Raw genomic sequence first — 14,439 nt, 5'->3', positions numbered from 1 at the left:
ATATTTTATAATAACAAACGTACCACTAGAAAGATGTCAGTCGGTTCGTTCAAGGACAGCTTTGTCGAATCCACTCGTCCGATATAGTCCTATTTTTTGCGTTTTTACTAAAGAGAAAACAATCATTGAATTTTTCTTTTTGTCTATAAATAAATCCCTATCCAACGAGTGTTACCATTACTTACAATCCATTTCTGTTTATAAGTTATAGATTTTAGTGATTTGACAAATATTAGTGGCGAGTGTATACAATATAGGTATGCACTATAGGTAGGTATATATTTATAGATATATTTGAGCCCTGGAGAGCCGAAGTGCAATTAACATGTGTTGTTATGAAGCACCACTTCAATGAAACCCATCTATATAACGGTATTATTATATGTTAGTAAATGATTATTAATGATAACTGGTTAATTTAACATTTATGGCGGACCACGGTTATTAAAAATAATAAAAAATATATACTGTTCATTGATTAAACATACATTTGTAAAACTATCTATTACCTATATTAATTAAAGTAACAATTATTAAACTATAAGTCTATAACACGACGCTTAAGAATTACAAATCCACAATTTATATACCTATTCCAAAGATTTTTAACCGTTTAAAAATGAAGAGCACAAGGCAAAAGTAATTTTTGGGCTAAAAATGTTAAAACGTCAGTCTCTAAATTTACCACTTTGTATAATTATAATTTATAATGTATTAATTCAATACTTTCTATGTTTGAATCGCTGGTTATCGTTGCGCATCACTATTGTTATTTTTTACCTTTTTTGTAAGACAGTTACGCACCGTTTGATTTTTGGTTATACGTCGTTTGCGCATCGATCGTTAAAACAGGGGTCGCTAACCTTTTCAAACAAGTGAGCTACATTTGAAATTTTTAGCCCCAGGTGATCGACATCTAGGAGAATTAATGTCTTTAGGAAGAAATTTGTTTTATGATCAAAAAAAAAAAAAAATGTCTATAGACCTCTATAAGCTCCAAAGAATAAATATTTTATTGTTTCTTCATGATGATAATAATAATAATAATAACGATTTAATATATTGATAATACACAAGAAATAGTAAAAAAAATTTTATAAATGTGATATTGTTATTTAAATAATGTGATTTTATAAATTTATTAATGTGATACCTGGCATTGGTTTCCTGCAAGTTTTTTATTACGCGATCGACTGATAATGGTAAAATTAATTTTTATAACGATCGACATATATTCCTAGAAAGATCGACCAGTCGATCGTGATCAACTGGATGGCCACCCCTGATTTAAAAAGTAAAATCTTAAAAAAGGTATAATTTGCGAATCAATATTATTTAACAATAAAACTGCAAAAAGGTGTAAAAAAAAGGTGCATACCCAAAAGCACAAGTTGTTTTCTAACTATTACTTTAATTTTAAAATTTGCACATCTCTAAATTTATTCTCGTAAGTTTGTAAAAATAATGGGACATATTACAATATACCAAGTATTGATTTACAACATTCTTTTTATCATATTAATAATTTTTACTCAAATTATATATTGTATACTAAATTTGTATTATGATATAAAACTATTGCTGTAACGTGCCTAATTGAACACAATTTATGTATCTTTATTATTTTTAAAATTAAAAATCTTAAATTATTAATTATCTATATAATATTATATTTATATAAAAATTTAAATTATGACAACAACTCAATAAAATTAATCTAATTTATTTTAACTGTTTGTATTTATTTATTATATATGACTTATGACAATCATTGAATTTTTAATCAAAAATTAATTTTTATATCCATTGTTCAGAATGCTGATGCGCATAATATGATGTACGAGATATTTTGGCGCAGGTAAACGGGCAATGCGCAAATGATATACCTACGGCCGTTTGAATACAGCTTTGTTATGTTACGGTAACGAAATACAGTTATAAATAAAATTATAGACGGTCAACACTTATCGTTCATCATTCGTGTGGGATATATTTTTGTTAACGCTCACATATTAATTAATCACCGAATATATTATGGGAATCGAATGTTTTATTTAAAACAATATAAAATATGCCTTTATAAGTATCCTTGTTTACACAATATGGTTGCTGTTTGTTTAACACATGTTTATGCTAAAGTGATTTAACGCATTAAATATTTGTAAAACTAAAAAAATATATCAATAAAAATAGTGATAGGTTTTGTCTATATATCTTTTAGAATCTGCTGTGTCGAACGTCGTGTTTATGTTCTATTTAGGAATATAATTGTATTTACATTTTTTTTAACGGACATTTATATTGACCACCGGGTAAGGTGTACCTATATTATATGAGAAGGCATTTCACGGCCTAGATGTGTGTTATGAGTTATACGAACACGATTATTAAAATTTATTATTCCAGTCATTTTTTCGGTCTATAATACACAAAAATAATTGAAAACTTTGGATTTATAAGTTAATTCAATCAGACTCTACAATTTATGTTATTTAATTTCAATGTTAAACATTAGCGACTGACGTAAAGTTCGTTCAGGTATAGTTTAATAGACGCAAATTTTTTCAGCTAGTAGTTGATTCGTTGCCACGTGTTCCCTGAGCAAATAAAATTAAAACGCGAAAAACGAATGCAAAAAAAATCCAAGAAGTGCTATAGGAAAGGACACTACGTTAAAAAAATATAGGCGTAGTGTATTCGATATTCGTCAAAGTTAATTTATTGTTATCAACTACTGAAAAAGAATCTAGTGTCGGCAAAAATAGGTGTTCCAAATTTAAAAAATAAAATACTGCGTTATATAATATGAGCGTATAACAAAGTAGTGTCAACGATTTGAAACTTTGCCAATACTCGCATTACCTTAACCTTCTATATGTCTCCCGAAATCTTGATTTCAGATTCATGAATGCCCGTTCTCCTGAAACAAAATGACAACATATGTTCAATGTTCGTCATTTTGAAAGCGTGAATCACAACATTTTTAATTTATTGTATTCGTAAATATAAGTTTATTTTTTTGTATGTTTACATTCGTGAATTTAATATTCATTCGATTTTTAGTCGTTAATATCCGTTATAATGGTAGAATTTTTTTTTTTAATGAATTAGTATTAACATTGCAAATTATACAAGTGCTAATTGCATTTCAAACAAAAAATTAAAAATTAATTTAAACAAATTTACGAATAATTTTATGCAATAATATAAGTTTAAAACTATAGAATTACATTATTCTTACCTATAAAAATATCAATATTTTGGAATACTATTATTTTAGTTGAAATTCTAATATTATTTCGTTAAAACCAATGGCCCCTCAAATGATAAAGGTCATAGATGTCACTTCGTGTATGTTAGACGTATCTATACGACTATACGATACTGGTTAAAATATATTCATCGTAACAACTGGGTTAAAAATTAAAAACAAAACAAAATTTATGTCCTAGAATTTAACTAGGCAAATAAAATGTTCGTATAGTTAATGATTTTACGAATTATTTATTCTTAAAGTAATTAAAAATTTGAAAAACTTGAACTAGAATTGGATCGGTTTTAAGGAGTTGAGTATAGATAATTCTACGTGCGTGTGTGCGTAATGCGCGTGATGGGCTTTTGTGCTTGTAAAGGACAGACTTCTATAAATTAGAAATGTAGTATAAAAATATAAGGAAGGATGTAAATGTTAAAAACAAACAAGAAAAACTTAGTTTACTCATAGAGTAATTAATTATTCTATGAGTTTATCACATACCTGTTTATAGTTAATATATTATGTTTGAAATGTTTGCAGATAGATAAGAAATTTGAAACCAAACCACTTCAAAATGGTTACATAATGATAATTATATGGTTTCATTTCGTTACCTGACTTTATAATTTATGATAAGTGATACTAATAATATGATCATTTTATATTTAAAACATAGAAAACACATAAATCCAATTTTTTAGGGTTTGTATTTCTATAAATAATTAACAATATCAGAAGTAACTATAGTGTCCCGAAACTACATTCGTGCACTTTGTGTTTAATGTACTGACAATGTACCACATTCCATATTAAAATTATTATTATATCGTATAATTGTTTAAGATACAAGTTCTGTATTATAACAGAGGTGCAAATAAAAATATTAGTTGATTTGAGGAGGGTAAAAAAAGTTTATATCAGGACAAGTTCACAAAAAATTGGCATGAAGGAACAATAATTAAAAAACTGAATGAACCCAGATCCTATTTAATGGAAGACAAATGTGACAGGTCATAAAGGAGGAATATCAGCTTTCTAAAGAAACTAAGAATAGGTAGACAGAACAATATAGATGGTGAAAAAGAAGAGTCTTGTGAGTCGAGTATTATAGAAAATTACAACAAAATGTCTAGACAATCAAATCAAAAAGAATATAAAACCAGGATAGATAAAAGGAAATCAAACCTAAAAAATTAGACTTATAAGATTATGGTTACGTCCTAACTTAATTAATTTAAACATAAAAAAATGTTATGTGCATATTATCATTCACTATTAAGTTTTCTTTGTACTATCTTAATATTCAGCGACGGTCGTCGCTGGTGCAGGTCGTGGTGAGGAATAAACGGTGAAGCTCATTCTACATGCGCGAAACGGTCCCGTTCTTTCGTGAGATAGACTATAGTGATGTACAAAACATTCTGTGCATCCCATGGATTTACCCTATTTTAATCCCTATTAAAGATTTTTTACACATTCATTATAAAGGCCCAACATTTTTAACTTTGTAAAAGCTTTTTACAAATTTTTAATATTTAGCTTTTTAAAAAAATTTTAAAAATGTACCTCATAACAAATTGGTAATTTTTGTATAATCAATAGCAACCCTATAATTAACAAAAATATGAATAAATATATACTATCCATGGGATAGTGTATTTTTTTGATAAAAAAAAATTAAATCGGTTAAGTATAGTTCCAGATATTTATTTATTATTATTATTAATTACCCGAACAAATATATAATTTTGAGATTCTTCAATTTATTATTATAGACTGTGACTTTAATAGAAAATCATTCTAAAATGAACAGGATCAAGACGTATTTTGTGAAATCCACTGGATGTCGCCAGCAATATGTGTAAAAATATATTTTGTTCTAACCTGACCATGAAAAAATAAAATTTGTGACATAAATTCACCTAGTTTCGATTATATGATTATAATTTTAAAATAAACAGATAGATTTCTTTTCGTAGAACGTATAGGTTGTATGAATGTAATAATTTAGTAAAACTACTTTAAAGTTTAAAAAGGTAATTAAAAAAAGTATTGAATCAGAGATGTCTTCATGTCTTCACCTGCTCACAATACTGTCTATATTATTAGGATCAAAGTTTGCAGGTTAGGTAGAAATTACAAGTTATAAGACGCGTCGTCCACACAATTTTAAAAAGTAATCATATGGAAAATAAAATTCAAACAATTTCAAAGATTAAAAACGAATTAGCCTTAAAAAAAAAAAATATTCACTTCTCGTAGAGTTTGATCTTTTATTGGTTTTTGAAAGTGTACCTAAAGCATTGCCTTTCTTATTGAATTCCAATATTTGAATTAACTTTCAGCAATGCTAGAAAAATATATTTTAAAATACTAAAGAATGAGTGATGCATACATTGACATTTATTACAGCATTTAATTATTTTTTCTCAATTATATTTAAGTGGTTTAGTTGTAGAGAAAAATAATGATATTTTTTATTAGAGTTTTTTTATTTGATGCGGGGAAACTGGTTAGAATTCTTAAAGGTCCACCAATGGTATGTTGTGTCGAATCTATGTCATAAATATGACAATGTGAGTATGAAGATGTCAAATTCCAACCCTCGTCGGCAGTTTACATCATATCAACTGACGAATAGCGTGTCAATATGTAATTTATTGACGCTCAATAAGTAATATTTTTGTGTACATAATTAGTATAGTTCCCCACGTCCTAAACCATTATTTTGGAATGTCTCACAATACATCACACCATAATTATATGTATAAAATGATTGCCAAACTTTTTATTTTTGTAAATGTACTTTTAAAGTTTTAAAAGACATATTAAAACAATAATATCGTTATGACTGCTTAGAAAGCATACACTTATCTATAGGCTTTAATATAAACGAAGCAAGTGATATATCAAGCATATTATAGCAAACAAACTATCAAAAATACATTTTACATACATACAGGGTTAAATATTAATGTAGATATTTTATAAAACATTATTAATTTTATTTTATTACATTTTGTAACATATAACAAATTTTATTTACATATTATTATTAGATATAGACTTTCGATACACTTTATATTGCTGTTCTATAACATGTCATGGAAATAACAAAAACAATATAATAAAATAATAACAATAAATTATATAATAAAAAACAGAGGGATTACTTTAAAAAAAATGTATTTATTTATAGGTAATAATAATCAAAATTTTTCACCAAATGAAATTATGATAGTATTATAGTATATAGTATATAGTATATATATATATATATATATATATATATATATATATATATGTATATATATAGTATATATATATATATATATTATATAGTGTATATAGTATATATATAATTATGATTATTTTTCAAATATTTCAATGTTTAAAATAACTTTTCAAACCAATTCGTGAAACAGCTAGGTATAATGGGTTAAAATGTTTTCAATGAACAAATAAAATGACTTAGAAAATAACAAATTTTCCTATTTTGTAAATTACTGGATGTCTAGAAAATTCCAATTTCAGACTCACTCCGTCCCAGAATAAATAACCTATGTTTCATGTATACTTGAATCAAATTAAACAGTTTTTATTTGGTATTTCTTTTGAATTTTGATTTTTTTTTAAATTTATATAAAGAATTTTATGGTTTTTAAGGCGTTTAACATTAAAATACGATTTTTAATAACTTTAATCTAAGATTTTGGACTTAAAAAGTAACTTTGTAGGTTTTCACCGAATCGAGTGTTATTAATCAAACAGATCCGATATTTTTTGGTTCAAACCTTTTTTTTAAATTTGACGTTTTTACTGGTTTTTTAATGTGTTTCATTATATACCTAGCTCTATTTAATTATAATTAATTTTGGTCATATTTCCAGGTACACTGCATAGATACCAGTAGAGAGCACGATTCGTGCAGTCCGACGACGACGACGACGATCACCTCCAACGTCGCCGACTTCCGACCAGCCAACGAAACAAACGTCCGTTGATGTGGTTTTTTAAACATAATAATAATAATAATAATAATAATAATATAATATAATATTATTGTATACACCTATCTATATTATATTATTATTATTTTTTGTGTCGTGCGTCGAAACTCGTAATCGCATTGTACACACGCACAGGCGCGCGCGTACACCCGCACACCGAACACCGAACACCGATACACTAGCGCACGCGCACGCACACACACGCGAAACCGGTATGTCAGCTGTGGCGGCGGTGGCGGCGGCGGCGACCGCGACAGACGATCCGGACGGATACGAAGCCGGCAGTCAGGAGGACGACATGGGAGCCGCCGAACGGGATTTGGCTGAGGACGCTCGCTGGAAGCTCATCCAGCAGAACACGTTCACACGATGGGCCAACGAACACCTAAAGACGGCCGGCAAGGCCATTGGCAACCTGGAAACGGACTTGGGCGACGGGCTCCGATTGATCGCCCTCATCGAGGTGCTCAGCGGCAAGCGGTTGCCCAAGCACAATAAGCGGCCCACATTCCGGTCGCAGAAACTGGAGAACGTGTCCGTGGCGCTCAAGTTCCTCGACGACGAGAACATAAAGCTGGTCAACATCGGTATGTACACTGACACGACAATAATAATAATTAAGTACTATAGTCTATAATATAATATAATAATATTTGAATTTACCGAATTTGGTGGTACGGCTTAACATAGAAATTTATAATAGTCCGAAGTTCGCAGTGAAACTGTTTTGTGTAAATATAAGTTATATTATAATTATCAGTTACACTACACTGCTGAATACTTTATCGTAACTGATATTATTATTATTATTATTATTATACTAAACTACCCCGCGTAAATATCAGAATATTATTATTATTTTGATATAGGTACCTATCGTGGTACATATTTAGACAGATACAACGACGATAATGTCAGTATATTATTATAGATATAAAATATATGGTAATGTTATAGGTATGTTCGTTTACTTGAATTTATATTTTTAGTCGTCGGGTTAAGTACCTAGGTGCGTGGTGAAGTATATTATTTTATTAAACACATATTTTGTCTTGTTTTATACCTACTTACGAATTGTACGGTACGCGTACGGGATATTGGTGATATTGTTTCGATGCATAGAAACAATGGGATTCTAGTTTATCGTCTGGGAAACCATTTCGTATTGTCAACCAATCTTGTACAGAAAACCATAACTAGTAGATGGTATTATTACCTAGCCGGATAGTGTAAATATCCTAAATAATTTTTTTCAAAAATTCGGAGATATTGATTATAATTATAAAACTATTCTACCTGTATACAAATAGAATATTTAAAATAAAATCACCTTTCGTTTTAATTCTATAACATAAAATTTGATATTATTATTATACATTATAGCGAATAGCGAAAAGCTCGTAAAATCCCTATAGATTAATATTTTTTAATATAGGTACAACAAAATAATAAGAATTATTATTTATCATTAATGTATACAATTTTTTTAAAGGATTACTAAAAAAATACATTGTACAACCATTACAAAGTTGGACCGTTCAGAATCTCAAACATATTTACCGATATGTTAATACCTAAGCAGTAAGCACTTATTACAAACGGTTTTGTAAAAAAAGTCCCACGATCTCGGTAACATCCCATTATTAAACATAAACAATGTCGAGGGCTGCTTGATGCCTGATTTTATAATTGTGTATAATAATATAAATGTATAAATATTTATATTAGGATGGTCTTATACTCTTATGTAATAAAACTTAATTTATTTGCTTATATACGATCTGATAAAAACTAAAATTAATCCAAGATAGGTAACAAGTGCTGCTCTCCTTAAAAATGCGTCGAAGTATTTTACTATATATTATATTTCACTATATTACTAATATTTTACACTTACTACATTATGCCCTTTCGGGATATAAGATTATATGTTGCAAGTGAATTAAAAACAATTTTTATTTAATTTTTATAATTACTGCTTTTTATATTTAATTGAAATAAATCGTATAGAAAAGATTTTCGTACCTGTGTAATACAGTTACGATTAATAATCACAGAATATGTCAAAAAAAATAATTCCATTGAGCAAATAGTTTATTTTTTATACATTAGACATTTTAGGAAATTATTTCAAATTTCGAATGTTATGTGTTCTTGTTCAATAAGAACTTGTGTAAAACATTTAAAATCATACTACTAATTATTGGTCTTTGTTTATTTATAAGGCATATAATATTGTTTTATGCCTTCTCAATATTCTACTATCGTAAAATATAAGGTAGATATATCAATAAAAATGCATTATTTTTATTTTTTTATGATATCGAAATAGCAAGTTATAACATATGATTTAAAAATTACCTCAAATTAATCCCAACACACGCTAACCTGACAAATATAAAACAACAAGCAAAAATAAGTAACTCTAATTTTCAAGTTTTCATTCACATTGTAATAATATGAATCGTATTTTATGCTTATCTAGCATAATAATATACAATATACCGTTGACCAGAAAATATGCAAATGTGTACCAAAGTCCTTGCTCTAATTAATAACATAAGTGAATACACGTATACATTTGTTTGTACACCAGTGTATATATATTAATAGATACACGTATTTTAATGTTAATGAGTATACTAACCATGCCATCACCTATTTTATTTTTCAAAAAATCTATACCCAGTCTACGAGGTTTTAAAATAATATAATCATATGCCATCAGCCCGATGAATTACTTTTAGATTCCGCAGGTCGATTAAGATCGTTTTATAAACCAATGGTGTCAAATGTTTAACCTTGTTTAAATAACTAATCTTTGTTTTTATTTTTATGTATATGCATTGTCAAATATGCTTTTTAAATTTATTGATTGAATTCAATAATGGTATTTTATCTGCAATATCATTAAATACACATTTATCGTTTTAATCAAGAGTTCGAATATTGTTTTTATTTAACAAACCATAATATATAGGTATATAATATATTATTATACCTACTTTAAGCGGTGCATTATGTTTTTCCTAGTCATTTAAAATCATAAAGTGTGTGGGTTTTACAGGGTGTGATTTTATGAACTCCAGACAATGGTTATCATAGTTGACTTTCGTGTCTTTACTATATTATTAACTCATAAAAAAAATTTAATTTTCACCTCTTTTATTTCCTTGATAATGTTTTTTTTTTTTTTTTTTTTTTATGAAGATAATAAATTCTTAGTATACCTATTCTATTTGTTATTTCATATCTCAAAATTGTCCGAATGCTGACGTAACTGCAGTGCTATAATTATAATTGCTTAATTATTAATATAGTTTTTTTTTTTAGAAGTATTTAAAAAGTTTACAGAAGACGTGTGAAGCGACCGTATGGAATATTTTGCAGCCATGCTGTACTACTCCAAATATTTAAAGTCTAAACTTTCTTATCTCAGTACCTAATAACCTATCGTTTTCTAAACAATTATCGCAATATTATTCGTTTAATATTCCTACGTTGACATTATTTTTTTTGAAAAGCCTTCTGATACAGAAGTGTTATCTGCAAACTTATATAAAACACAAAAAAATATGGTGGTTGTTTTGTTTTCTAAAAAATCATCCTGAACAAATGATAAACCGTATTAAAACTTAAGTGTTAAAAAATATGTCACGTGACACACTCACACACTACAATAATCAATAATCAATGAACAAAATAATATGTAGGTATCGTTTTTATTATTCAATATTTTTACTTTAAAGCAGTATATACTTTCAGGGATATATGCGGCATAATATACGAAAAATTACAACTATAGGAAAGATCACTTTCCAAGTGTGCTAGATTTCTAAACTTATTTTAATACGATTAACTATATTTTCAAATACATTTTAAATAGAATTAAGCAACCCTAATATTTCGGTAGTTTTTTTCGATGGTATGAATTTATAGATTATACTCTTATGCAATATGTAATCACATTGATATAGAGAATCGTAACTATTTTCTGATAAGTATAGACGAACAGACGCCACGGGGATATAAGGTGTTCGAAATGTTTTATGTTTAGAAACTTAAAATGATTGAATGTAAAACACTAAGTAGCTAAGGCGTGTTTCTGTAGGATTTGACAAGTTGGCAGGCTTACACTGAAAATGCGTTTAGATAGGTAGGTAGGTACCAATATGTTTTCTATAGATATGATCAGTTTTTACCCTCAAAGTCTTGCCATGGCATAATATATTGGGTGGTACCCATATTATTATAAAGCACTTCACTCTAAAATATTTTGTGGAAATGAATCGATAACGAACAGCTATTAAAATTTAACTTGTAAACCGCCGTTATCGTACCTATATCACTTACTATAATATATGATGGTTGTTATTATAGTACACATACGTAGGTAGTTTACGTCAAGTTTGTTTAGTTTTTAAGGTATATTTTTACGATGTCATATAAAAAAAAACCATCCAGTGTACAAACATCGATGTTTGGTTTGTATAATGCTCTCGACTTGATATGCCCTCTGCATATATGTACAAGTTGTATACAGTCGATACTCAAGGAGGTTAGGTATCAGCAGTACTGATATTCTGTGGTAGGTCGCAAATAAATATTTGCTTTTTTCGTTAGGTCCATTGCAGGAGAGAATGTCACGTAGTAAATGCCACGATAATAAATAATAATGCACAAATATTAAAATAAAATATCCATTTTAGTTAGTTATAATTATGTTTTATAATTTTATATTATGCATTAAACGTTTTTACCTACTTTACACTATCCGGTGTGGTGTAGGTCGTCGTTCGAAGGTTTTTTTATTTTAACCACTTTTTTGGCACACGCTGTCATTATATTAATGACAATGTGTTATACCTTGTAAATATAATTTTTATTATAATATTTTTATTTGATACTATTATTGCAGTTTTCAAATAAAAATACCACATGCCATTTACTATACCTATACCTATATTTATAGGTATTATTATTGTTATCATAGGTACAGTTAATATTATAATTTATAATGCATGCAAATATCACGTTGTTATAAAACATTGAAATGTAAAAAGATAAAATCACAATACTATAGTTGTATACATTTAGAACGTTTCGATGTTTGAAATTTTGCATTGTCAGTTTGGTAAGTTGCTTACGATTTCTTTGTAGATCGGTGATCGCCGCGTACATAAAAGTAAGTCCGTAAGGTACATATTATTCATTATTATTCTTTCCATATGATTATAATACGATGTGAATCTTATGATATTATTATTATTATTATTATTATTAAGGATACAATTACAATACTCGTCGTTTAACATCTGCAGGTGCAAGTTGGATATCTGACGATCCGCGACAGCGCGGCGGCGACTCGATCGCATACAATGTTTATGCGATAATTATAATATCTTCTATTTGTTTTTTGTAATGACACTCAAAATATTGTAGGTACCTGTCTGTAATCCATATACCGCAGGTTGATCCGTTTCAATCAATGAAGCTAACATTTTTTTAGAAAAATATTATATTTTTGAGTATCAAACTGGTAACATAATATATTATAATATTATATTATACTATAATATAGGCAAACCAAAATTAAAAGCTAAAAAAATACTACATATTAAATTTAAATTGTATTATGTCAATCGTGAAACTTGCCTAAAATTAATTACCAACTAAATGCATTTAACGATGCTTCTCCCCTCTTAATTCTGATATTCGCAGGACATATAGATTAGATATATAGGTTCGGCATATTATAAATGATATGTAGGTATCCACTCTAACACACAAATACACAATAATTTAGAAAAATGTTTAGGTATCTACGTGGCTATATGTATATTAATATAGTTCATTAAAACATATTAATCCTTCACTCATATTAATACACGTAGAGATATAGGACATATTATTATTATTATAACACAAATAATATTATTTATCTCATCATTTGGTTTCTTGATTTAATTCTTTCGGCCCCCTAAAATTCACATCGCTCGTTTGACATTTACATAACAAGCACCATAGCTGTTGTAAGTGTATTTCATAATATTATGTATCAAAGCTATTCGTTATTTACGACCTCCGAATATTATAATAAAGTACCTATTTTTATTTTCTAATTTTAGCGCATTATATTTTTACCCGAATTCCAAATAAATGTCACCAGCAACCAGCATTAAATGATAAAAAAAATAGTCAGTGCAGTGCCTGTAAGCCCGCCCCAGAGTAGGTGGTCGCCATTTCTTATTTTCACTTTTTCAAGTTTATTTAAAAAACGTTCAAGATCTCATGATTTATACTTCATACGATTAGCTTAAAATTATGACGTATTACTCATAGTAATATTTTTACGCTTGCAACCATATTATTATTGTTTGGAAAGATATAAGTACACGACACAATGAAACTATATTATGTAAAAATAACCAAATTCTAATAAAAGACTTAATAGATTTTGATACACCTTCTTGACCTTGAATCGTTGAATCTAATAAAAATAATATGTTGGTATCTACTATAGTAGTAGGTTACTTAGGTTAGTACCAACACTCGTCCACGGTGGTAAATAATTGTCATATTGATGGCACATTTTAATAATTTTATAGTTTATATAGTATATTATGTTATATAGTGTATATAACAGTTATATAAAGATATTATCATGTTAACATTTTTTACAAATTTTTCATAATAATAAAATAAACGATATAAAGATTCAATATATTATTAGTATAACATACCTATGGTCGTACATAGCATAATAATAATATTATTTTATTGTAACAATTTATACCAACGATCCACCTGATGAATGCCTTTTATATTATTTGTTTTTTGGATTGACTCTCATTCAAATAACATTTAGGCGTATAATTATCACTATAATACCTATGCATTGTGAATTCTTGGAAGTTAAATAATTTGTAGTCACCGTGACGAATACACGCTCCCGGCATCCGACCGTGGTGGTTGAAGCAAATAGTTGGTAGGGGTAGGAACATAATATACTTAGGTATAAGTCATATGCCTAACCTTCGATTACCAATGCTGAATGATTCAACGTTAGTTTTTCATCTCGTGCTTTTTAAATTATATATGTATATTGTGTATATGTATATTATGCATAGAAAGGGTTAAGTTCCTGGGGAAAATGTTTTATTACATAATATT

General features: G+C 28.0%; 1 protein-coding gene across 5 annotated transcripts in view; it reads left to right on the top strand.

Moving 5' to 3' along the window:
- LOC149054468 (filamin-A-like) overlaps window positions 1-14,439 on the top strand; it is a 121,068-nt gene that overhangs the window by 4,098 nt on the left and 102,531 nt on the right. For all 5 annotated transcript variants that reach the window (XM_089229988.1, XM_089229990.1, XM_089229987.1 and 2 more), the window contains one exon: window positions 7,147-7,853. In XM_089229988.1, coding sequence (XP_089086114.1) covers window positions 7,481-7,853 — 373 coding nt within the window. In that variant the 5' untranslated portion in view covers window positions 7,147-7,480. The remainder of the gene's footprint in view (window positions 1-7,146; window positions 7,854-14,439) is intronic.

This window comes from Diuraphis noxia, unplaced genomic scaffold, assembly GCF_037042655.1.
Source record: "Diuraphis noxia isolate RWA-SAM2 unplaced genomic scaffold, SU_Dnox_SAM2 contig0006, whole genome shotgun sequence".
NCBI classification, from domain to species: domain Eukaryota; kingdom Metazoa; phylum Arthropoda; class Insecta; order Hemiptera; family Aphididae; genus Diuraphis; species Diuraphis noxia.
This window is presented reverse-complemented; position numbering and strand designations above follow the sequence as displayed.